Below are 27,317 nucleotides of genomic sequence, written 5' to 3' on the forward strand. Positions count from 1 at the left end.
TGAATGTTTTTTATCACGATAAATAGGATAATAACGATCATGGTCTCATCCCTAGTTGGGTGTAGGTAGTGTTTGGTGTCAGTCAGACAGACAGAGTGTTGTGTGCTCTCACCGTGGCCGCTCCATCCTCCTGCTCCTTGGAGACGGTTGCTAGGCGGTCCCTCAGCATCTGCACCGCCCCCTGGTCGCCACGGAGACGCGAGCTGAGCTCAGCGTTCTCGCCGCTCAGCTGGAGGTTCCGGGAGCTCAGCTCCAGAACCTCCTCGCGGTACCTGGAGTTCTGACACGCCAAGAAAAACAAGGGTTCTTAAAGGGAACAAAGAAGAACCATCGCCTACTAAAGAAGCATTTTATTTCGTGAATGGTTTTCCATATATGGCTCTAGAGGAGTTCTTTGAGGAATGGTTCTTAACAAATACTCTGCCCTTTAAAAATTTTCATTTTCAGGCTGAACTGCCAACTTCTCCATATACTGCCACGTAATCCATAGTGCACAAATCATGCACGCCCATGCACAGATCATGCACCACGTGTGTGCACGCCGTTCACAGCTTTCAGACCAAAAAAATCCGCTTGGAAATCCGTTCAAGCATTCATGAGAAAGCAGCCATTAGGTTTTCTTCAAATGTAAACAAACATGGCTGCCATGTTTGAAAGATGGGGTTGGTCTGGGGGTCAAACATGCAATTTTGCGATCGCGATCATGCCTAGTAGATAGAAAGATAAAATAAAAAAAGAAAATGCCCCAACTCGGAAAACTCAGTCGTGAAACAACGGGAATAACTTGGGAAACGTGTGAGGGGGCAGTCTATGAGATAAGCTTGATGTGTGTTGTGTAAACAGGACATTGTGCTGTTACTTTGGGCCTTTTACAACTTTTTCTCCCTAATTTAGTTGTTATGCCCATTGATTCAACCCCACACACACACGTTATGTGTGTTGTCACTGCTGTTGTATCCTACGGACTCACCTGCCAGTGAGGAGCCCCCACCGGGAGGACGTACTGTTGTATCCTACGGACTCACCTGCCAGTGAGGAGCCCCCACCGGGAGGACGTAGAGCTTTCGCCCTACTAATCCTGCCACACAGGAGCACGTGCAGTGACAAATATCAGCCCGTTTCCCTCCCCCAAACACGGGCCAATAGTGTTGGTATAGACACTCGGGTGCACCGGGGACCGAGATGGATTGGAAGCCACCACCTCTGCGGTGGAGGGCAGGCACACCATTGCGCCACCCAAGTAACAACCTTTTAACCACAATTTAATCATGATATTAACCATAAGAATGAAACATCTTCTAGCCCACCTCTTTGTGGAGCCTCTCCTCTTCCTCTCTGCTCTTCTCATGTTGTCTCTCCATCTCCTCCACTTTCTTCCTGATGGACAGAGGACCACAGCAGTTATTTGGTGAGTGAGTGAGTGAGTGAGTGAGTGAGTGAGCTAGTAAGTTAACCAACTTGAGTTTTAAATTGCTGAAAAGTTTAGATTTATTTGGTTGAACCTTTTTGAGTCTTTTGAAATCTCTCTATATTTTGTAGGAAATGGAAAAAGCAAAAAGACATTTACTCGCAACCCACAAATTAGTCGCAGTGGTTCCCAAACTTTTCAGCTCGAGACCCGAAAGAGAAATGAGACGTTTGCGCCCTGGACCTAAACTAGCGAAAAAAGCAGATCTACAACGCGCCGCGTTGCGAGCTTGTAGATTGTCTACTTTCAATACTTATTACTTTCAGTAATCAAACAACATAAATGCAAAAATAAACAACAGAATAAAACCTAAATTACAGTAAAGATTAAAGACAATTACAGGCAGCAGAACAATACAATATGTCTCAGGGAGATAAAAAGGCTATTCAGTAGAAGTGGGTTTTTAAAAGGAATTTAAAACTAATTAGTGATGTTGTTAGCCTGATTTCCTCTGATAAACTGTTACACAATTTGAGGGCCTTTACAGTAAAGGCTCGATCTCCTCTGGTCATCAATAGTGCCTCTCCTAAACTCATTATTAACTCATTACACAAAAAAAAATTACTACAAAAACAAATTTTACTCTTATGTACCTGTACAAAAGACGTAACAATAAAGTACAACCTTTAACCTTGAACCTTATTTGCCAATGACGCTTTTTTTTTTTTTTTGCTTTTTTTGTGTGCAAAAGTCCAGTGTGCAATTTAAAAAAAAATAAAAAAAAATAACTACATTTATTTTTTTGAGAAAATTGCAAAAAATGCTGAGATTACAATGTGGGTATATGTGTGCGCGTGTGTGTGAGCACCCCCTTGTGGGTGTGTGAGAAAACACACACCACAGGCATCCTGCATCATGTATAATATACAGTAGCATCTCATGAGTTAAGTAAACCCCGACCAGATGACTGGGGGGTACGTGTTGGCACATAGGGTTCTATCATAGCACATACATAGTTAGGAGCTAGACCATTAAGAGCTTTAACCCATTTAGGCCTAGAATTATTGAATGCTTTAACCAGGGAAAATAGCAGATCTACAAGCTCACAGCGCGGCACAGAGTGCCGCGCTGCGAGCTTGTAGATCTGCTATTTTTGAAAAAGACGTGAAAATGTGTGCAAATCTTTGAATAAATGTATTTTCAAAGCGAACGTTAGTAACTCAAATTTTGCTTCTGGGTGGTCCCTGGAACTAAATATTTTGAGATGGGGGTCCGTGGCCAAATAAATATCATTTTGGGGGTCCTTCACATGAAAAAGTTTGAGAACAACTGACATAGTAGTCTCTCAAGAACAGACTAACTGAGCTCCAGTTAAGTGAAAAGGACCTTTTCTCTGACGATGGCTGGCCAGATTGCTGACATAGAAACATAGGTTTTTCAAAAAAATCTTAGAAGGATTCAAAAGACAGAAGGATTCTAATTTCCACGATTTTTCAAAAATAGCAGATCTACAAGCTCGCAGCGCGGCACCCGCACTGTGAGCTTGTATATTTTTCAATAGTTAAAGCATAAAATAATGATACACAATATAGTGTACCCGTTCTGAATGTGTTAAAAGTTAAAAGTACATTTTTAAAATCAATCCTAAAAGACACAGGTAACCAGTGAAGTGCAGCTAAAAGGTGCACTTCTAAAGGTGTTCTGCGTTCCTTACTTCCTCTTGGCGACGTCGTCCTCCAGGGTCTGTATGTCCTGCTGCAGGACCGTCAGTCTGTCTGTCAGAGAGCTGTTCTCTGATTGGAGCTCCTCCAGCTGGGCCCTGGACGGACGGACGGACACAGGACAGCGGTTCACTTACTGTACAACAGCTGAAGCTTAGCTACATTTACACTCCATATCACTGTCGGGTGGAAACCGTTCTTTTTGTATTTATCATTTTAAAAATGATATGAAATAGTGAACATAGACGATCTACAAGCACACAACGCCTCGCACCGCGAGGCGTTGTGTGCTTGTAGATCTGCTATTTTCGCTAGTCTTGTGCAAAAGCCTTGTATGGTGAAGCAGGGCTTTGCTTTGCGAAAAAAAAACATTTGAAACGTGGAGATACAAGGTTTCTGCCCCGACAGTGACGTTATGATGGCGTAACGCATGCCTAGAAGAACTGGACATTCAAGCCAACAGCCAGCGTTCATTTTGATGTCATTTTAGTCATAGTCTTTTCAATAAAATTCATTTTAGTTCTAGTTTAGTCATCTAAAATGTTATAGTTTTAGATTTTAGTCCACTAACAGTTAGTCAAATCCATTTTATTTTGGGGGGGCCGTGATGGCATCAACTACCAACAGCACTTCCATAATCTCAAAAAAATATCATTGGGATTGCTGAAATACTTAGAAATAATCATAATTTCAATGAGCTGCACTAAAGACATATTAATTATATTTATTTTACATCAATGAATTTGTTAATTAGGCAAATTAATCCACTGATCTTGTGAACTGATTCAATTGGTTACATTTTTACTGTAAAACAATATAATAAAAGAAACACATTCAGCTTCGTGAATTCATTAGGCAATGGAATTAAAAGACAATGGAATTTCAAATCAGCAGCGGACGGTGAGGACAGGAGACAGGGTGAGACCAGACTTGGAGTGACACACAAACATGAAGTTAAAAGTGGTGTAAGTGATATTTATTTTTGTTAAAATACGTGTTAAATTGCCCTGTGTTCTTATGGCAATCACTGCTAAAGAGTCTTTGTTCAGTAATAGGGGTCTCCCTGTCTCTGCAGCTTTTTGGCAAACAGAAAATGCACTTTCAAGGCCAGGATACCAATTTTTATCCAATCAGGAGAGAGAAACAAGTGAAATTGGAAGTGGAACACCTGACCTGATTGGATGAAACTGACAACCCACCTGGAAAAGGGTTGTTCTGTTTATTAAAGAGCTGCGGAGAACTCTGTTACTGAACTACCCCTCTATAACAGTGATTACTATCACAATACAGAGCTTCAACTTTTAACAAGAACCTTTTTTGGTTTAACCCATTTAGGCCTAGCATTACTGACTGCCTAGCATTACTGACTGCTTTAACTATTGAAAAATAGCAGATATAGCGCGGCACCGAGTGCCGCGCTGCGAGCTTGTAGATCTGCTATTTTTGAAGAATCATGACCATTTTTGCAAATATTTGAATATCTCATTTTAAAGTGAACATCTGTAACTCAAATATTTTGTTCTGGGGGGTCCCTGATACAATATTTTGAGATGGGGTTCCATGGCCAAATACATATCATTGTGGGGGTCCTTCACATGAAAAGGTTTGAGAACCACTGACATAGTAGTCTCTCAAGAACAGACTGAGCTCCAGTTAAAGTGAAAAGGACCTTTTCTTTGACAATGGCTGGCCAGATTGCTGACATAGAAACATAGGTTTTTCAAAAAAACCTTAGAGGGATTCAAAAGACACTTATAGAATCGGGTCAAAATTCTAATTTTCACGATTTCTCAAAAATAGCAGATCTACAAGCTCGCAGCGCGGCACTCAATAGTTAAAGCATTCAATAATTCTAGGCCTAAATGGGTAACCAACAATCTCACTTACAGCACCTTTAATGACGGTGATGAAACGTGTTGGATCATCATGCGTTTTTAGATTGATGTCAGACAGACAAGAGGAATGAGGTTAATTGTTAATGCAATCCAGGTGATGCAGCCCAGAACTGCAGTGGCGATGCTCATTCCGTTAGTTAACTGCCATTACCTGTGGAAAACATGGCAGGTGACGGCGAATTCGGATCAGGATGATTTCTTGCAATTAGTCAGTCATTCGACAATCCGAAAAGATCGGCGTTCGCTCAGCGATCGAGTGCGTCTCAAGCAAGGCGGCTGATAGGAGGTTAGGTGAGGGTCGAGGTTTCCGACCCTTCGAGTTGGCGGACGGAGGGTTTCGAACCACAAACCTGTGCGGACTGTCTGGGTCCGTCACCGCCTCCAGGGCCATGACCAGCTGCTCCATGGCCATCAGCTGGTCGGCCATCTTGCCCTTCTCCCTCTGGAAGGCCTCGTTCACTCTGTGCAGCTCCACCTGCGTCTCCAGCAGAGCCTGTTGGAGCTGCTGGGCGGAGCTGCCGTCGTCCGTAGGTGTCTGGGCGGAGCGCCCGTCGTCTGTGGGTTTCTGTTCTTGGTCGGAGTGCAGCGCCTCACCCTCGGCCTCAAGCTGGGCCACGAGCGTCTCGATCTCGACGCGGCGCTCCTTAGACGAGGCGTTTGCTCGCTCTAACAGGCAAGCGCTGTCTTTCAACTTCGCCCGGAGGCGATTGATTTCAGCCGTTTGGGCGATTATTTCGTTCTGCACGGAGTGCAGCTCTCTCTCTGTGATTTGTAACTGGGCGCCGAGCTGCTGTATCTCGGTGTTGTGCGCTTTGGACGACTTCTTTGCTTTCTCGAGAAGATCCGCGGTTTTCGTCACCTTGGCTCGAAGGCGGTCGGCTTCTTGATCCCGGACCGACTCTCTCTCCTTGGCCTCGAAATGGGTGATCAGCTGCTGAACCTCCTTGCAGGGTTTCTCGGACGATGAATTTGCGTCAACGAGAAGGCCGTTGCTTTTTGACATCTTGGACCGAAGGTGGTTGGCTTGGCTCGTTTTGGTATTAAGCTGGCTCCGGGCGGAAGATAGTTCTCTTTCCTTGCCCATTAAACGGGCAGTAAGCTGCTGTACTTCAACTCCGAGCCTCTCGGACAAGGCCTTTACCTGTTCCAAAAGATCGGCGCTGCTGGTCACCTCAGCTCGAAGAGACGCAACCTCTGTGGTTTTGGTGTTGAGTTGCCCCCTCAGGCTCAACACGAGGTCAGACGTTTTACTCAGCTGACCGCAGAGATCGCGGAGGTGATTCCGGAGCACCGAGGTTTCGGTTTCCCTCTCCTGCTCCTGAAGAACGGTTCTGTCGGTCACCTCAGCGTGGAGGCGGTCCAGTTCTGCGGTACTGGCGTTAAGTTGACCTCGGAGGTCCAGCACCATGTCGGCCGTTTGGTTGAGGTGCGAGCTCAGGTCCCGGATTTGACCGCGGAGCGTGGAGATCTCGGCCTCCATCTCGACGATCTGCGTGGACAGCTGATCGACCACGCTGGCGTAGCGCTCATTCTCCTGGACCAGGAACCCGGCCTCCTGCGTCTCTTGCTCCAGAGCCGAGCGGAGTCTGGCCGAATGCGAGCGCTCCTCCGCCAGCGTCTGCTGAAGGTGCTGCTCCGCGCGTCTCCTCTCGTCCAGCTCCTCTCCCACGCCGTCCAGCTCCAGCTGCAGGTTGTCCACGGCCATGGCCTGGTCCTTCAGGTCCTGGATGAGCCGGGCTCGGTCGGCCCGCAGAGAGTCCAGCTCGGCGGTCAGCCTGCCGTGGCTCTCCCCTTTGGCCCTCGTGGCTTCCTGCAGCCTCTCCAGTTCTTCCCTCAAGGCGCTGACGGTCTGCTCCTTGGCCCCGAGCTGGGCCTGTTGCTGGACCAGCGCGTCAGAGACGCGCCTACAGTCGTCGGCCGCGGCCTCGCACCGGGCCTGCAGGCCGCCCAGCTCCCCTTCCAGCTCCGACGCTCGCCTCAGGAGTTCCCCCTCTCTCTCCCTCGCCTCCGTCAGCTCCCCGTCCAGCGAGCCCTTCTCGGCGGCGAGGCGCCTGTTCTGAACCTCGTGGGACTCCAGGAAGTGAATGCTCTCTTTCAGCTGAGCGCACGCCTCCTCTAGCCGCGCCTCCAGCTCGCGGCAGCGCGTGCGAGACTCTCCCAGCTCGGCCTCTAACCGACCACACTGCGCTCTAAACTCCTCTACCCTGGCCCCTGATTGGACGCCGTGGACCCGAGCGTCTTCTGCGGCGCTCTGAGCCGACTGGGCCTTCCGTTCCGTCGCGGCGACGAGTTCCTTGTGTTCACGCAGCTCCCGCTCCAGCATGCGTCTCTCGGAGGCGAAGCGTTCACACAGCCTGGCCTCCTCTCCGCTCCTCTCCTCCTCCAGCTGTCGGAGCTTGCCCTCCCAGGCCTCGGCGTGTTGCTCCAGCCTGGAGACGTGTTCTCTCAGGCCACAGACCTCCTCCCGGTGCTCCTCCACCAGCCTGCTCCTCTCGCCCTGGTTCTCCTGCTCCAGTTGGAGGAGCCGCTTCTCCCAGGCTGCTCTCTGCTGCTCCTGCAGCCTCTGGTGCTCCCCGTGGAGCTGGGGGAGGAGGCTGCGCTGAGCCTCGGCGTGCTGGAGCTTCATCTGATCCATCTGCTGCCCGAGCTCCGCTCTGCTCGCACAGGGAGGTCCACTCTAGTCACTGCAGGACTATGGCATAGATCAAGGGTCTTCAACAGGGGGTCCGGGACCCCTAGGGGGTCCTCAGAGTTACTACAGGGGGTCCTCCAAATCTTTGTGTGACTTTTTTTCTCCTTTTGTATATTTGAAACCTAGTGTCCATAATTCTTAGAACTTTGCCAAAAATAGCAGATCTACAAGCTCACAACGTTATGAGCTTGTAGATTGGCTATTTTCGGAAAAGAGGTTTGGTGTAGAGGGGAAAAAGAGCAGACTAAGTGCAGATTGAAAGGTCAAGTGTATTAAGTATTGACGATTCAAGTGGTTAAATATCTGAAAACACAAATTGACATGAATCCAAAATACACTGATTATTTTGCTGTCAAACGATGAAACCGTATGGTATCTATGGGTTGTGGGGGTCCCTGCTTCATCTCGCCCTCAACTAAGGGGTCTTTGGCATGAAACCGTTGAAGCCCCCTGGCATAGATTCTAGGAGAAGGATCTACTACAATGCTAACACTTGTGTTATGAAGATGAAGGGACAGTTGGCCCATAATTAGAGATGCACCAATATTGAATATCTGGGCCTATATTGGGCCTATAGCTGATTCCGATCCAGATATGTGTTTTATTTTTGTTCACGCTGGCATGTTTCCCTCTTTTGCGGCAGAGAAGCAAATAAATCTTCAATATAAAAATTTGAAAATAAATATTGTGAATAAGCAGCTTGGTAAGCTGCAGAAGACCAGTCATCATCAGCCATCACATTGGGGAACGGCAACTTATCTCAAGACAACAGTGAAGGAGGTGAATAACAATAACGATATACGGATTATATATCGGTGCATCTCTATCCATAATGCATCTGAACTGTGACATTTAACTATTCTGAGGAGAACTAAAGCCAAAGATAGCAGATCTACAAGCTCACGACGTCCCGTGCATGGTGCTGTGAGCTTGTAGACTGGCTATTTTCGACAAAAGAGGTTTGGTGCAGTGGGGGAAAAGAGCAGACCAAGTACAGAGTGAAAGTATTGACGGTTTAAGTGGTTAAATGTCTGAATATACACATGAACATGAATCCAACACTGATGATAGTTCTGTCAAACGTGTATATGAAGCCATCTAGGAAATCTATTAAAATGTTTAATCTGCGACAATAGTGGGGGGTCCCTGCTTCATGTCGCTCTCAGCTAGGGGGGGTCCTTGGGCTGAAAAACATTGAAGACCCCTGCTGCAGAACAGTGGGAACCCCATTTTGTAACTATACCTTTCAGGACGGGAACACCTTTTGGGGCTCTTGTTGCTATGTACAGTATATAGCAACCTATTCTTTTGGTTATGTTTTTCAGAAAACGTAGGTCAGGTGTTAGAAGGCATTTTTATCTGTCCTAAATGGGTTAAGGCTTTTAACCCATTTAGGCCTAGGATTATTGACTGCTTTAACTATTGAAAAATAGCAGATATACAAGCTCACAGCGCGGCACCGAGTGCCGCGCTGCAAGCTTGTAGATCTGCAATTTTTGAAAAATCATGATTTTTTTTTTTGCAAGTATTTGAATATATCTAGACTTAAAAGCGAACATTTGTAACTAAATATTTACTTCTGGGTGGTCCCTGGAACAACATATTTTGAGATGGGAGTCCGCAGCCAAATACCTGTAATTTTGGGGGTCCTTGACATGAATAGGTTTGAGAACAGCATGATTTAGAGGAAGGATTTAAAGTCGGGTCAAAGATCGGGTCAAAGATATTCAAAGACTTGCACTAATTTTCACGATTTTTCAAAAATAGCAGATCTACAAGCTCGCAGCGCGGCACGGTGCCATCTTATCAGGGACGTGCAGAGAATGTTAGAGAGGCAGGGGCTGACATCTCTAAAAGGGCCTTTTGGTGGAAATATCGAAAATAGCAGACCTTTGCTACAGGTTGGCTATTTTCGGGTCGTGATAGCACACTGAACTAAGCATAATCAAGTCAATACTCTATGTGTATGGCATGGATTTCGGCACAGAGGGGGCAAAAGATATGCTGCATTCAAGTTCAGGAGAGTTTGGACAAAGCAATTCTCTTGAATGCTGCCTTCAGGTATGGCATGGAAAGAGGGCATTTGCATTTCTTTCACCATAGTGAAAAGCTGAAAACTGCATTCATGGTCTGGAGAGGGCACAAAGGGGCTCAAGCCCCCTTTGGCGTCTATGTGTGCACGTGCCTGCTTCTTACAATGAGCATTAGTGTGGACCAGTTATGTGAGGATAAGGTTGAAGATGTCTGAGTTAAGTGAAAAGGACCGTTTCTTTGACGATGGCTGGCCAGATTGCTGACATAGAAACATAGCTTTTTTCCAAAAAACCTTAGAAGGATTCAAAAGACACTTATAGAATCGGGTTAAAAAATAGCAGATCTACAAGCTCGCAGTGCGGCACTCGGTGCCGCGCTGTGAGCTTGTATATCTGCTGTTTTTCATTAGTTAAAGCATAAAATAATGATACACTATAATGTGTACCCCGTTCTGAATGGATTAATGCAGACCTAGCCCCCCGCCCGGCCACACCCACCTCACACGCATCACTTCCTGGTCCATCTGGAGCTTCAGCTCCGCCTCCAGCTGGTCCTTCTCGGCGCTGAGTCGACGGACCAGGTGACTGATCTCTCTGGCATAGTTCTGTTCCAGCTCTGACTGCTCCCTCTGGACCCTGTGGATTACATTGCATTATTGCACGGCTTGTTAGAATGCTTGATTCTGATTGGTCAATCGCTGAAATCAGCGGTCTGATATTTCTGGATAACGGACCGCTCCGCTTGATAACAGACCGATGCCTAATCCAGGGGTTTTCAAAGTGGGTGACGGGGCACCCTGGGGTGCCTGCGATGGCAGTCCAGGGGTGCCGCCAGATAATTTGATAATATTTGGAATTTATTTGGACACTTGAAGAAATATTTAGTATCATTTTAAACTTGACGTACAAAGTTATTTTCAGTCAGTTCTAACCAAAATGGCTATTATCTCAACGTTTTCCTCGCAACATAATCACTAAAATATTGTCACTCTCGCAGGCAGAAACCTCTGTCGCACAAACTAGTGAAAACAGCCGCTCTACAAGCACAGTGCTTGTAGATCGGCTGTTTTCACTAGTTTAGTACATTTTATAGATGATAAATACAAAACGAACGGTTTTGGACATACAAGGTTTCCACCCGACAACGACGATATGCTATAAATGTAAGGTGCTGGGAGTGAAAATTATAATGTAGGGGTGCCTAGGATTAAAACAAATATTTATGGGGTGACCTGAGACAAAAAAGTTTGGGAACCCCTGGCCTAGTCAAAGGCTCAGAGCACCTGCTGGACTGAGGCTGAACTGCGTGAATCCTGTGCCGTATCCAACATGTCAGCCATGTAAACAAACACACAGTGACATTTATAACTAAACGTTGCTCTCAAGAATGTTTTTGACAACATTTGAAGCGAGAAATAGACAATGCAGTAACCAAACATGGATTCTATTCGATCAACACATCTTTGTTTGCGTAATGTGATGATGTGCTCAGCAGACGGCCAGTGCAACACTTTCACTACTGTAAAAAAGGCGATATTATGTTGTTTTTTTACTTGGGTCAATGCATTCATTTATTTAACCCATTTAGGCCTAGAATTATTGAATGCTTTAACCAGTGAAAAATAGCAGATATACAAGCTCACAGCGCGAGTGCCGCGCTGCGAGCTTGTAGATCTGCTATTTTTGAAAAAGTCATGAAAATGTGTGCAAATCTTTGAATATATGTATTTTCAAAGCGAACGTTTGTAACTCAAATTTTGCTTCTGGGTGGTCCCTGGAACTAAATATTTTGAGATGGGGGTTCCGTGGCCAAATACATATCATTTTGGGGGTCCTTCACATGAAAAGGTTTGAGAACCACTGACACTGAGTACGAGCTCCAGTTAAGTGAAAAGGACCTTTTCTTTGACAATTTTCTTTGATTGCTGACATAAAAACATAGGTTTTTCAAAACACCTTAGAAGGATTCAAAAGACACTTATAATTTCCACGATTTTTCAAAAAATAGCAAAAATAGCAGATCTACAAGCTCGCAGTGCGGCACTCGGTGCCGCGCTGCGAGTTTGTATATCTGCTATTTTTCAATAGTTAAAGCATAAAATAATGATACACAATAATGTGTGCAATAGGCGGGATAACATCTCGCTCAGCGGTCATTAGTGATAGGAGCCTGACAGGTTGATATGCCACCGACAAGATCTGTTCCAGTTCTGACTGCTCCCTCTGTACTCCCAATCGTAAGGCCCAATCGTCTATTTCGATTGGGCCTTTTGACTCAAAGGCTTTTCAGATTTCAGGAAGAAGCCAAACATACACAAGGAAGACATATTTGCCTATATTATAACCACACCCAGGGGTCTATTAGAGCAGTGGTTCTCAACGGAACCCTCTCGGAACCCCCCAAATTATTTTGTGGGGTCCCCAGATGATTAACTTGATGTGCAACATTCTTTTCTCACTCAACAATAAACAAACCACCATACTGTAAAGTTTAAGTGTATAGAGGGTATCTGCACATTTCTAAAGTGACCATTTATGGACTTTTTAATACCTCTAAAATGGCAAATTAAACATTGGCCAAATTGTCAAATATTAGAGGCAAAAATTGTGAAAATAGCAGATCTACATGCTCACAACGTCTCGCAACGCGAGGCGTTGTGAGCATGTAGATCTGCTATTTTCAAAATAGAACCGTGTTATACAAAATGTGATTCCTCAACTCTTAGTGCTCGTCAGGGTGGGGGGACCCCAGTTAAAATACACGGCCTGAAAAGGTTGAGAGGCACTGGTGTAGCAGAGTGTTTCCAGTGAGCCAGCAGCCTCTCAATATCAGCACCCTGACTCTTGTTTGATTAGAATGGAACAGAGCCTTCGTTAGTATCATTGAGGCAGGTTTGGGTCGGGCCAGGCATGCCAAGTGTGTGTGTGCGTGTGTACCTCTTCTCCTGGTCAAAGCTGCTGGAGGGTTGTTGGAGTTGAGCCTGCAACCTCTCCACCTCCTTCTTCAACTCCCCCACCTTGTGCTCCGCCAGGGCCTTGTGCTCCTCCAGCTCACTGATCTCCATCTACAGTATGAGAAACCACTCATTAACTCACTGATAGTGGCGTAAAGTAACTTCAGTACATTTACTTACATATTGTACTTAAGTACAATTTTGAGGTATTTGTACTTTACTTGAGTATTTCCAATACTTCTACTCCACTACATTTCGGATCCAAGTATTGTATCTTTACTCCCCTACATTTATTTGAAAACTTTAGTAACTAGTTACTTAACACTTCTGCTGCCTTTGACGATGCTCCTCGTCAATGAAAGGGTTAATATCATGACGCCGTTGACGACACTCCTTGTCAATCTTATTGTATTTACAGTAAAAGTATTATTACTTACTATACAGCGCTCCGGTCCAGTCCACATCGTTAATGTCCGCGATTTGTTTACAACACACGTTGGGCGTGCACGCGAAGTGAAGCTCCTCCATAGCAAATCCATTGAGAGGCCCATAAAGAGACTTCATTTACTCAAAAAGAGAGATTTTGATCCCAAGGCTGGCATGTTTACAGTACAAACTGCACTCGCCTGGGCGCGGCCATGACACTTTCATGGAGACACACTGTCATGTGACTAGATGACGTAAACGTTGAAGTAAAGTGATAATCCATCTGCGCAAAAACAACCCCGCCCGGCCCTTCAAAATAATAGCGGCGGCCTACGGAGGAAGCGGTGCGGCACCAAGGCACCAAGCATCCCTTCAAAGTAAGGGGCAGCAAAAGTGTTAATTATATTATAAATTATATTATAATAACACATACATAAACCACTTTAGCCCTATTTTATATCCTTGGCTATTTGAAAAAGACGAGTTGTGAGCTTGTAGATCGGTTATTTTTCAAAAAAAATTACTTTTGGTACTTAGAGTACATTTTGATGCCAACACTTTCATACTTTTACTCAAGTACATTTTGAATTCCGGACTTTTACTTGCAAGGGTGCCCTCACACCAAAATACCTATGAGAGTGGAATCCGCATTCCGCCAATGCATTTCAATGAGAAGGGGTCGGTTTCATGCCAGTAGAGGATTTCTTCAAAAAACACTCATTGAAATGCATTGGCGGAATGGGGAATCCACTCTCATAGGTATGTTGGTGTGTGTGCACCCTAACAGAGGACTTCTACATTGCAGTATTGATACTTTTAGAACTAAGAAATATGAGTACCGTAATTGCTGGACTATAGGCCGCACCTGAATATAAGCCGCACCAGTTCAATTTAGAACAAAAAACTAATGTTTACATATATAAGCTGCACCTGACTATAAGCCGCAGCCGTCCTTCCTCCTTCCTGCTAGAGCTGTTAGTTAGCTGTAAAAATCACTATATAAATCCTTGTTAAAGACCATTGTAAAACGAACTAACTGGCCGTTAGCTGTAAAAATCTCTATATAAGCCGCATCGTTGTATAAGCCGCAGGGTTCGAAACATGGGAAAAAAGCCGTGGCTTATAGTCCGGCAATTACGGGTACTTTTTCCACCACCGAGTAGATGTGGTTCCTACCTTGAAGCTCTGGGAGATGTCTTTGCGTTCCACCTCCATGTTCTGTTTCAGTAAGTCCAGCTTACGCTCATAGAAGTTCACCTGATGGAGAGATGGAGAGGTAAATGCACACGTTCTTATCACCAACATAAAAAAAAAAGAAAAAAAATATATTATTTCATACTATTGCAAAATAGCAGATATACAAGCTCGTAGAACTGCAATTTGCAAACTAGCAGATATACAAGCTCACAGGCCGTGCTGTGAGCTTGTAGAACTGCAATTTTTGAATATATCTTGTTAAAAGCGAACATTTGTAACTCAAATATTTGCTTCTGGGGGGGTCCCTGGAACAATATATTTTCCGTGGCCCAATACATGTAATTTTGGGGGGTCCTTGACATGAAAAAGGTTGAGAACCTCTGATTTAGAAGGACTTTGAATATTTTTTTCTATAAATGTATTCTAAGACAAAGACATTTTTTTTTTTAAATAGCAGATTTACAAGCTCTCTGTGCTACGCTGTGAGCTTGTAGGTAGATCTGCTATTTTTTGAATAGTTAAAGCATAACAGTCCCAGGTCAAAATGGGTTAAACAGAGATTGAGGGCCAGCCTGCTGAATCAAGCCTCTCCACTTGCTTCTTCCATATAGCAGCCATACCTCTGCCTACACACATACACAGACACGCACACTCGCATGCACACACCTTCACAGTCTGTGTTGTTTGTCTTGTCTTATTTGCTTTGTTTGATTACTATGCTCTTACTTTTTTTGTGTGTGAAAAAACATGTATAAGCCCTATTCCACCTCACCTGCACAAATTTCTGTCTTTTCTTTATTGAAAACAAAAATAAAACATCAAATGAAAGGTGACTGAGAGTGGCCTGTCTGACGTGAACAGCCTGAACCAGTGGTTTTTAGCTTAATGTGTAACATTGTTTTCTTACTCAACACTAAACAAACCAACATACAGTATAAGTGCAGGCCTATATAGGATAGTATACATAGGTTATAGGTTAGTATACTAACTGCACATTAACACTTTCCCAGCCTGGCCAGAATGGCTTGTCGTGGACTAGCCGGAAATTTCTATTATTGTATAATGATCTGGGAAATAATATTATGATTATAAGCATCAGCGCGCCCCCCCGTCCTTCTAGGATGGCATCGTTCTTTTTTTTTTTCTTCTTTCAATCCCCCATCGTAAACTCACCACAATTGTCTCGATCTGCATTGGCATATAGTGGGGATTTTGGCCGAGTCGTCTTCCCCCCCCTGTACGCTTCGCGTGCACGATCCGTGCACATCGAGGTAAGCGAATGTAATCCACTCCGTATGAAGTGCCCATGTCAACTTTTATCTGATAAAAAACATCACGGACAGATGCTATGCTAAGGGCCTCCTCCTACAATGAAAGTGAACAGGATTTTGGCTATAGAGAATGAAAAGCTACCAGAAGCACTTCCGGTTCAAAGGGTTTAGAAAATGATCCTTTTAGATCAGCCGAAGAAGAGAGGGAGGAGTGCTGCCGATCGTTTTTTTTTTTTTTGTTGTTGTTGATAATTATCATTTATTTCGGTTTTAATGACCTAGTACGGAAAATTCCAGTTGGCTAATTTGAGTACAGAAGAAGTACGGTTTAATCCGGTTTTAATATTAAGTGACTCCACGTGGCAGAGAAAGAGTTAATTACTTTTGACCATTACTGTGTCAAAAGTAATCAACAACCTATAGGCCTACAAAAAGAATCCAACTAAAAAGATATTTTGGACATTTTTTCTGCCTGACAGCAAAGATATCATTTTGGGGTCCTTGGCACGAAAAAGGTCGAGACCCACCGATTTAGAAGGCCTTTGTAGAATCATCCTCAGGTCTTAGGTTAAAACAGTGGTTCTCAACCTGTGGGTCGGGACCCCCAGGGGGGTCCCCAAATTATTTTGGTGTGTCCCAGATGATTAACTTAATGTGAAACATTGTTTTCTCAACAGTAAACAATACATGAAGTTTAAGTGTAAAGAGGGTATGTGCACATTTCTAAAGTGACAATTTAAGGACTTTTTAATACCTCTAAAATGACACATTATACATTGGCCAAATTGTCAAATATTAGAGGCAGCAATTGTGAATGCGAAGCGTTGTGAGCATGTAGATCTGCTATTTTCACAATAGAACCATGTTACACAAAATGTAATGCCTCAACTCTTAGTGCTCATCAGGGTGGGGGGTCCCCAGTTAAAATATGATTATTTTGGGGGTTGCGGCCTGAAAAGGTTGAGAACCACTGGATTAAAACATGATTATTTGAGGGGGGATTGCTGCCTGAAAACCTTGAGAACCACTGGCCTGAACTATAGTGATGCTTGGCTTAGTGGTGACAGTTGCCATGTTTCCATAAACTTATTCGAATTAGGGAAGCGAATTATCAGAAATACGCATTAAGACAAAGCGAATTTAGCCAGTTTCCATTAAACTGGTGAAATGCGATTCTTGGGAGATCCTGCCTGGGTCCGTCTAACCGACGTGCTGTAAACACTTCCCGCGGGCTTGCACACAGTGCACAGAGCTAGGATGGGGCTGATTTTTGGAGCGGTGAAAGCGCTCCCAATGAACAGGTATGTCCGTGGGTATGTGGGTGGCTGGGTGGCTGGGTGGCTGGCTGGCTGGGTGGCTGGCTGGCCGTGTCCGTAGTCTGGCAATACCTTGAGTGGCCACACACAAAACACTAGTTAAAGGAGGGGCGCTGTTTTGTGCAGGCCAGGCACACTCACCACTCACTCACAGGCACAGTTTACACTCACTCACTCACTCACTCACTCACATAGGGTACAGCTGCTCAAATTCACCGCTCCACTTCGAACCGAGGTTTGATTTTTTCAGACCGAGAGACGTGAGGGCACTGGTGTGACTCGCTGCACACGCATCCCGACCCAGAGCCGGTCGCGACGCACCGCCGCGGAGAAAGTGCGGCCGGTGGGAGCACAGAGCAAGCGACCCCGGCGGGGGCGCCCCGAGTGGCGTCCCCGAGCCGAGGCGGCCGGCCCGCCGGTCGGTTGAGTCCTCCGGGCAGACTGCATCCTGCAGCATCGCAGATGCGAGCTGCTGTGTGCTTGTACTGACACTTTTGGCACGCGCAACACGGTGTGATGACGAAGGGTCACTCCGTGTGCAACAACCGGTTTGTTTTGTGGGCTAACGCTATACAATGGTCGTTAATTAAGCGGCGGGGGAAAGTGTTATAGGAGGACGATATGGACCAGAACGTCATATTTTATTCGCATTTATTGTCTGACCCGTTTCCATTCACAAATGCACATTTAGTTTATTCGATAAAGCCTCAAAATCCACCTCCTCCAAGCGGATAATTCTTTTTGCGGATAATGAAGTTTATTCGCATTTTGAAGTGTTTCCATAAAAAGATTTTGCAAATAAGCCGTTAATGCGCAAAAAGTGGCTTTATGGAAACGCCACTAGTGACAGCAGAGGATGGAGAGCCGCTGGAGGTACCTTGGTCTCCAGCTCTATCTTCAGCTCGTGGAGCTCCTGGGAGTGTTTCTCTCTGAGCTGCTCCATGGCCAGCTCTGTCTCAATGCTCACCGAGGGACCCGACAGGCTCTCCAGAGAACCTAGACCTGAACACATGCACACGCACACACACACACACACACACGCAACCCCAGAGTTAGTGTCGAAGTGTCCTTGAGCAAGACCCTAACCCCTAACCCTTACACATGCGCACACACACAAACAGCTGCCGCACACTGACCCACATACACAAACAGGCATGCACACACACAGTCATACTGGGGAGTTTGTGAGGAGCAATATGAGTTACCGTAAAAACACACACACACACACACACACACACACACACACACACACACACACACACACACACACACACACACACACACACACACACACACACACACACACACACACACACACACACACACACACACACACACACACACACACACACACAAATAAATGAAAATGTTACCGTTCTTGTCGGCTACTTGTAGTTTCTTCCTGGTGGGAGGGGGAGATCTCCTGGTACCAGAGTCATCTGGAACACAGCGAGACATGACTGACTGAGGAGCTGTCCCGACACACGGAGAGACTCTAAACTATAGGAACAGAATGTAGTGTAACTGCTACATCTAAAAACATGGGACCAAATGAGACTCGTAGCTATAGGAACAACATTTAGTGTGCCTGCTACAGAACTGTTGGAAAACATGCAACCAAATGAGTCACAGGAACAGACAGAATGTAGTTGAGCCACAGAAACCTGAAGGGCAACTTGTGATGACATGAGGGGCGTGTCTACCAGGGAATGTAGGGCGTGTCTTCAAAACTATTGTCATTCCAGAGCCAAGAATCTGCATTGGAGGGAAGCTCGTTGTGCCCCCCAGCAAGGCACCTTAAAGGACAACTCCGCCCTAAATAACATCTAGACCGGGGGTCTTCAACGTTTTCAGGCCAAGGAACCTTTAGTTGATGAGGCAGGGACCCCCCACAACCTGTTCATATGTTCCATAGTTTCATTGTTTGACAGCACAATCATCAGTGTATTTTGGATTCATGTCAATTTGTGTTTTCAGATATTTAACCACTTGAACCGTCAATACTTAATAAACTTGACCTTTCACTCTGTACTTAATTCTGCTCTGTTTCCCCTCTACACCAAATCTCTTTGCCGAAAATAGCCGATCTACAGCTGCGAGGCGTTGTGAGCTTGTAGATCTGCTATTTTTGACTAAAGTTCTCAGAATATGGACGTTAGGGTTCAAATGGTTAATATAAAAAGGGGGAAAAAACAAGTTTCTATCACACAAAGATTTGGAGGACCCCCTGTAGTAACTCTGAGGACCCCTAGGGGTCCCGGACCCCCTGTTGAAGACCCCTGATCTAGGCTCATTTTCCTACTTGGATCCCAAAGGAGTGTCCATTGGGTCTAATAGGCAGAAAAGCTCCTGTTGTCCAGTTTCCCCAGCAGAACCCAGCAGGCCTCATAGCTTAGAGTGGAGCCCATGATAAGCCTATCGCTTTTGCACTATTTGTTGTGGTCAAAGGTTTTTTTTTTTTTTCCATGAATGTGTTACTAGTTGTCATTACAATCACTTCCATGCCTTGGTTGTCCAACAAAACGGTGACCTGTTAGATCCTATATGGCAGGGGTCTTCAACAGGGGGTCCGGGACCCCTAGGGGGTCCTCAGAGTTACTACAGGGGGTCCTCCAAATCTTCCAATCCTTTTTATATTAACAACTTGAACCCTGGTGTCCATATTCTGAGAACTGTAGCCAAAAATAGCAGATCTACAAGCTCACAACGCCTCGCAGGAGGCGTTGTGAGCCGTTGTAAGCTTGTAGATCAGCTATTTTCTGAAAAGAGGTTTGGTGTAGAGGGGGAAAAGAGCAGACTAAGTACAGAGTAAAAGGTCAAGTTTATTAGGTAATGAGGGCTTGAGTGGTTAAATATCTGAAAACACAAATTGACATGAATCCAAAATACACTGATGATTGTGAAACAATGAAACTATATGGAATCTATGAAAAGGTTGTGGGGGGTCCCTGCTTCATCTCTCTCTCAACTAAGGGGTCCTTGGCCTGAAAACATTGAAGACCCCTGCTATATGGTACCACATCAATAAAGCATGGAATTCTGCACAAAGTCTTATCCAAAGACAACTAAATATTCTACGTTTTGGCTCAGAGGCAACATCTCATCAAATAGTGGAATGTAGAATGTATGGTCCGTGGCTCAAATGCAGAATAAATAATGGACCTTGATTAGTCCCCCCAGGAATCCGCGGAGAAAAAGTCTTAATTCCGCGGAGAACAATCCTGATTCTGCGGAATTCTGTGGTGAACAATTCTTGATTCCGCGGACATTAAAAAACAACCTAAAATGACCAGTTATCAAGCTAAAAATGATATAGTTCTAATAATCAAGTAAAACCCTTCATGAAATAGTTACAATTAATTTTAATTAGTGGTTAGAATAATCAAATAATCATTTTTGAGAATATAAATCTAATATTAAATCTATTCTTTTTTTTAATTGTTATTGTTTTTAATAATTACTTTCTGTTGCAAAGACTATATTTATCATCCAAACCATGCCCATAGTAACCACATTTTAGAGGATAGCCTACCTACTACCTAGTATGGGTGTAATATTTATTTATTCTCTTCTGCATTAGCATTATTATTGCCAGGACCATAGACATAGAGGAACTATAGTTCAGGACACAGTTTCTGTCAGGAACGAATGTGGGACCGGACCAATACAGCGTCAGTGCAACCAGCAGGAGGGAAGCTAAGCTATTCCCCCAGGCTCTGTATGAGCTGGCCACTGACCAGACCCTGTACACATCGTTTTATAATAGTAGTAATGACTACTCCCGCCGCTCTGCTGCCACTCGCGACCGTTATTCTGCGGACGTCAGAAAAGTCCGCGAATGGCCGAGAAATCCACGGGTGGTCCATGTATAGCATGCGTGAGTGCGTCTTTCTCACCATGTGAGGCTTGTGAGCCAATATAAACAGTCAGACGATGTGCCTAATTAAATACTGAGGGCTTTCAACGTAAAAAGACCGTAAGAGGTCTTATTTGAGATCTTCCTTTTAGGCAGGGTGTTTAACTGTACTTGTACTGTACTACATTTCTATTCAGGGGCGTCAATTGGGTATGGCAGGGGTATGCAGCTGCCATATCCTGGGCCAAGGGGGGGAAATAAAAGTTACTTTTAAATATAAATCCACAAATGTCTCTTTGTCTACCTGTGCTGGTTATTATGTTGTTAAATTACAGTAAAATAACTACAAATGCAAAACGTAACAAATGGTCACTCTAACAAGGTATTATAATTATATTCTCCAGACTTGTATTCTCCCCATCTTGACAGAATGGTATATTCCCAGGTTCCGCAGGTCAGCTGCACAGGTGCAATGCATTATTGTTAATTGTGGCACATTTACTAACATGCCAAGTATAGCTACACTTGAACAACCGTTGCAGGCTGCCATATCCAGCCCAAGAAACCATAGAAACGGGGAACATTTTAAATGTATCATGCCTGTTGCTAAGGTATGGCAACATGACTGCGTGCAAGACACCAGTCATGTTGCCATACCTTAGCTTTTTCTGAAATGACGCCACTGTTTCTATTGTATTGACTATACTTGTACTGTTCTCCATTTTTGTCTAATAAAATAATCAATCAATCAATGTACCTGAGTCAGACTCTGTGCTGAGCGAGGCTCTGTTGGACCAGGACAAAGAGGACTGACGATCTCTGGATCGCTTGGTCTTCCTGGATCCTCCCTGGCTCTTCAGCAACTCCAGCTCGGAGCTCAACTCGTCATTCCTGTCCCGCAGTTCCTGTTACAGAACGAACGCACACAGAGTTATGTTTCACGTAAAGGCACACATGACCTACTGTAATTAGCACCTAATAGCATGTCTGCTATGGCACAGCATCCTGACACACTGCATGACCGACCACACACACACACACACACACACACACACACACACACACACACACACACACACACACACACACACACACACACACACACACACACACACACACACACACACACACACACACACACACACACACACACACACACACATGACTGATCTCTTGTAAAAATGCACCAGCCACGTTAAAACAGTGGCTGCATGTGAGACGTGAGATGAAAAAGAAGGTTTTGTTAAAAAGTTAAAGCTCTATATTCTGTAACGATTAATCGTAATCGAATCAATTATTCAATTAGTTGCCAACTAATGTAATAATCGTAATCGAATCGTCAACTAATCGCTGGACTTTTTTGTAATACTGTGCAGGAATATAGGGTCAAGAACAAAGAATAGGACTTATTCTTTAATCAGTATGCAGTCAGAAAAAGGTATTTATTTTTGTCTTTTAGTAGCAACCTAATCGGCAGCTGAGCAAAATGTAATAAATTATGTCTTTCTGAATGAATCATTCATCTTTAATATATGTTTTTTGTTGTCTAAACGAACCTAAAATCTAATATATAAGGTAATAGCTAAATAAGTGCCATAATCCGATTAATCGATTAAATAATCGACCAATTAATCGATCGTTAGTTGCAGCCCTAATATTCTGACAGTAATCACTGACTTTGCCCATTCATCAGCTTCAAATTAATTGGATTCCAGTTCCAAGTTTGCTCATTTCTTCCAGTTTCACTTGTTTATCTTGAATTGTGTGTGACTTTTGTCGCATGACAACATTGGTATGCCAATGTATTTTCTGTTCCCCAAAGAGCTGGAGAGACATGGAGACCCCTGTCACTGAACAACCACTCCATAGAAATAATTACCATGTGAACATAGAGATATTTAACACTTATTTTAACACAAAGACATCACTTCACACCCTCTTTAAAAGGATCCCTGGCCGATAAGCCTTGTATGCCTTAATGCATTATAATTTCTTTATATATATATATATATATATATATATATATATATTGTTTTTGTTTTAAATAGTTCATATTTTACTCAAGGGGGACAAGAGGGTCATTTGTCCATGTGTAGTCCAGTCCTATGGAATGTATGGAATGCATGTGCTACATAAAAAAAAAAAAAACTTAAAGGAGTAGTTCACCCCCACAATGTTTTTTTTTTTTTTTTTTTTGATTACTCACACCATGGAGACTTGTTATTGTATTTTTCGCATTCCTAAGACAACATTTTGATTATAGTAAATTTACCCCATTGATTCCAGATGGGGACCCAAATCCATTCGGGTCCCCATTTGGAATCAATGGTAAATGTATTGTAATATATATATATCTTTATTATACAATTGAGCAAGAGCCGCATCCCACTTCCAAGCCCATTCACGCCCACTTTGCATCCACTTCAACTCAACTTCAACTCAACGGTAGGGAGAAGAACGTACGGGGTAGGGAGAAGAACGTATGGAAAAATACCGCCCATAACTCTGCCGTCCGCTCATTCGCTAATCGCTATAGGATCAGGGGCGTCACTTGGGTATGGCAGGGGTATGCAGCTATATATCCATGAGTCCCACAACAAGAAGAGCATCAACACGTATTTTTTTCTCCAGTGACAATGACGACCATAAGCCCAACTACAGCATGTTGCCATACCTTTGCTTTTTCTGAACTGACGCCACTGGCTAGGATCCCGCTACACTTCCACAGCACAGACGGAAAGTTACAGCAGAGTCCCACAACAAGAACAGCATCAACACGTATTTTTTTCTCCAGTGACAATGACGACCATAAGCCCAACTACAGCACAAAAAGGTACTGGCAATTTCTTTCTGTAAAAAAAAGCACACGCGCTGCTGCTGTCTCTGTGTGCATGCATGTCCCCACTGTCCCACTATCTGCTCTCTAAAATGTACACCTACTTAAGCACAAAAGTAATGCTATTCGCTACCACCCTACAACGGCCGCTTGTGTGTGTGTGTGTGTGTGTGTGTGTGTGTGTGTGTGTGTGTGTGTGTGTGTGTGTGTGTGTGTGTGTGTGTGTGTGTGTGTGTGTGTGTGTGTGCGTGCGGGGCGAGGGGGTCTAGACAGGAGCGCCGCTTGCGGCGCGACTTTCTAGTATTATACAAGTCTCCATGCCATGAGTAATCAATAGGAAAGTCATTTTGGGGTGGAAATACTCCTTTAATACTTCCTAATATGAGCTTCCACTAATACACAATCAAAACAATATTATACATTTGTATTTCCATACAGTTCATAGGGCTGGAATACACATGGAAAAATGACATCAACTTGCAACGGGTGTTGTCCCCCTTGAGGAAAAGATGAACCATTTCTAAAATAAATAAAATAGTAAAGGTGTTTTATTTTAGGCCATTATAATGCATTAAGCCATTTAAGGCTTAAAATGACCAAGGACCCTTTTAAGCATTTTATCAGCCACTGAGTTTTCAGAAGGCTGCAAGAGCAGAGACAACCCAAACCAAGGTGCTTTAGAAAAGAAGGTAGGGTCATCTGGAAGACCTGTCACACTGGGAGGCAAACTGCAGCTGGGAGGCAGTGTGTAAAGTAACTAAGTACATTTACTTAAGTACTGTACTTAAGTGGTGAGGTACTTTTACTTTACTGGAGTATTTCCAGTTTTCAGTAGTTTTACTTCTACTCCACTACATCTCAGAGGCAAATATTGTACATTTACTCCACTTCAATTATTTGAAAACCTTAGTTACTAGTTACTTTGTAGATTTTTATTACAAAAACACTCAAACCACTTCAGCCCAAGATATAGATATTGCGGCCATTTGAAAATAGCAGATCTACAAGCTCACCTTGCGTTGCGATGCATGGTGAGCTTCATAAGAAATACAGTATACTGTATGCATTTTGAACTTAAGAAATGGAACATTCTGCACAATGGGTACTTTTACATTTGGTACTTTAATTATATTTTGATGCCACTACTTTTATACTTTTACTCAAGTACATTTTTAATATGGGACTTCAACTTTATTGCAGAGTATTTCTACATTGCAGTATTTACACTTTAACTTAAAGGAAATCAACATCTTATCCTGTTCATGTTTCTTAAACTGAGTACTTTCTCCACCAGCTGGGAGGTGAATGGAATGCATTGCAGTCAATGAGAGCCAGGTGGACCGACTTATGAAATACACTATTTCTGAACGATTGAGACCTTTTTAAAATACTACAGGAAAATAAAATAATTGTAGAATAAATCTTTTATTTTTATTTTTCGTTTTTTTTCGCTTTTCAATGTAAACATTGACAATTGTCATTGACAACTAAAATCTGCGATGACGCCGAGCCAGCTGTTTAGATGCTTCAATAAAATGTGCACATTGAAAAACAAAGTGATTCGAAAACCACCTGTGAGATGTCCTTCTTTTTATGTTCCTGAACTGCTTAAATGAAAAAGTACTGTCAGTGACTCCAAGGTTTCACAGAATGTCGCATCCAGTTTGCCTCCCATGCACGACAATGGCGGCCCGGTGGACCGACCGTACCTTCTTTTATCAATGACCATGAGGCTCACCTTGACTTTCTATTGGCCCAGCCAGGGAGGCATTCAGGTAGACAGAGACAGGCTTATCAACATACTGGATAGTATCACCTTAAAGCAGGGGTTTTCAACATTTTCAGGCCAAGGGCCCCTTAGCCGAGAGAGAGATGAAGCAGGGACCCCCCACAACCTGTTTCCATATAGTTTCATTGTTTGACAGCACAATCATCAGTGTATGTTGGATTCATGTCAATTTGTGTTTTAAGATATTTAACCACTTGAACCGTCAATACTTTTTACTCCTTTTCCCCTCTACACCAAAGCTCTTTGCCGAAAATAGCCGATCTACAAGCTCACAACGCCTCGCAGCGCGAGGCGTTGTGAGCTTGTAGATCTGCTATTTTTGGCTACATTTCTACGAATATGGACGCTAGGGTTCAATTCACCCTTTGTCAAGTCCCGCCCGTTGTCCTGCCCCTCTCCACACCCATTGGTTGCTGTGTCTTGGAGGGACATTCAGTGGGACACTCCATCCACTTTCATGTTAATTCAGTTGCTTCATATTGTTATTCTGTGTGCTCAATTCTAATTTCAAACTTGGTTTCAGTCAAATGGAGCTGCTCAGTGGCAGCATAGTGAATCAGCATGTTTTTATATGTTTTTATTTCTCCATAAATTATGTTTTAGCAAATTCAACATAAAAAAGGCGGAACCAGGGCGGGACAAGGCAGATAGAGCCTGCTGGTTGGTCAGTCAGGGACCAACCAGAAGGCTAACAAAGGGTGAATTGTTTAACATAAAAAAAAGGAGAAAAAAAAGTTGCTATCACTTAAAGATTTGGAGGACGCTCTTGTAGTAACTCTAAGGACCCCCTAGGGGTCCCGGACCACCTGTTGAAGACCCCTGCCTTAAAGGACAAATTTGTTTTTTTTACAACAAGGGTTCATATTTTAGATTATAATTAGAGAAATGAAAAGATGTGTTAAAATGTTTTCATTTACTTCTTTCTATACGTTAGCGATTTTAATGTCCTTGATTTCAGTGGTTGGGGGCATGCATGCAAGTGGCTAAATATGTGTTTTTAGACACAATAAGCCGGCGATTTCTTTACAGTAACACTAGTAGCCCCCATAAGTTACATCTGACCATAAAAGATTGTGGTGCATCTTGGGAATGGGCTTATTGTGTCTAAACATACATATTTAGCCACTTGCATCGCATGTCCCAACCATTGAAATCAAATAAATTAAACTCGCTAAAACGATAGAAAGCAGTAAATGAAAACATTTTAACACTCATCTTTTCTTTTCTCTAATTGCAATCTAAAATATGAACCCTTGCAGTAAAAAAAACTAAGTTGTCCTTTAAAGTCCAACAACTGTAATAATAATGGTTCCTTTACGCACACACGCACACACTTGTGTGCGCACACACACACACACATACACATACTCACTCACGCACATCACACACGGTGTTGTGTTCTCTCACCCGACACTGCAGTTCGTATTCCTTGATGATGTCAGAGAAGCCCTCCTCCTGGCTGGCTCCCGATTGGTTGGCATCCAAACTGCCAAACTATCAAATGAAAGGTGCAAAAACAAACAGATAAACATGAGCAAACCGATTCTACCATGATAGGAACACAGCGCTCATGCACACATTCTATGACTATGATACAGTTCACGTCCAGGTTACTAGAGCAGTGCTTCTCAAAGTGGATTCCAGGGACTCTGTGGGTTCCTTTAGTGGGGTCTAAATTGACCCATACAAGTCTGTAACTCTGGCAGTGTACAAATGGAACCACCATGTACACTGTCAGAGTTAAGGGGAGCCCTTGAAATGTGCACGTTTGAGACACACTGTTCTTGAGTGTTTCTCAAAGGACCCCCGTAATTCTGAGTGTGCGCAAACCACACACTCAAGAGTTACAGAGCTGTAAGGGCCCTTTTCGAACCCCTTCGAGGAACCCCGAGGGTCCCTAGACCCCGCCGTTTTAGAATTGAA

At 43.9% G+C, this 27,317-nt stretch overlaps 1 protein-coding gene across 1 annotated transcript in view; it reads right to left on the reverse strand.

The window, feature by feature from the left end:
- Window positions 1-27,317, reverse strand: part of ninl (ninein-like) — a gene marked incomplete at both ends in the record, with an annotated part of 135,787 nt that overhangs the window by 19,923 nt on the left and 88,547 nt on the right. Inside the window, 11 exons of the mRNA XM_080740901.1 lie at window positions 113-280; window positions 1,308-1,377; window positions 3,123-3,227; window positions 5,375-7,662; window positions 10,253-10,385; window positions 12,687-12,814; window positions 14,306-14,386; window positions 17,791-17,915; window positions 18,287-18,385; window positions 21,527-21,674; window positions 26,802-26,888. Of these exons, the coding sequence (XP_080597027.1) occupies window positions 113-280; window positions 1,308-1,377; window positions 3,123-3,227; window positions 5,375-7,662; window positions 10,253-10,385; window positions 12,687-12,814; window positions 14,306-14,386; window positions 17,791-17,915; window positions 18,287-18,385; window positions 21,527-21,674; window positions 26,802-26,888 (3,432 nt within the window). The remainder of the gene's footprint in view (window positions 1-112; window positions 281-1,307; window positions 1,378-3,122; window positions 3,228-5,374; window positions 7,663-10,252; window positions 10,386-12,686; window positions 12,815-14,305; window positions 14,387-17,790; window positions 17,916-18,286; window positions 18,386-21,526; window positions 21,675-26,801; window positions 26,889-27,317) is intronic.

Source organism: Nannobrachium achirus, assembly GCF_963921795.1.
Source record: "Nannobrachium achirus genome assembly, chromosome: 13".
Lineage (NCBI taxonomy): Eukaryota > Metazoa > Chordata > Actinopteri > Myctophiformes > Myctophidae > Nannobrachium > Nannobrachium achirus.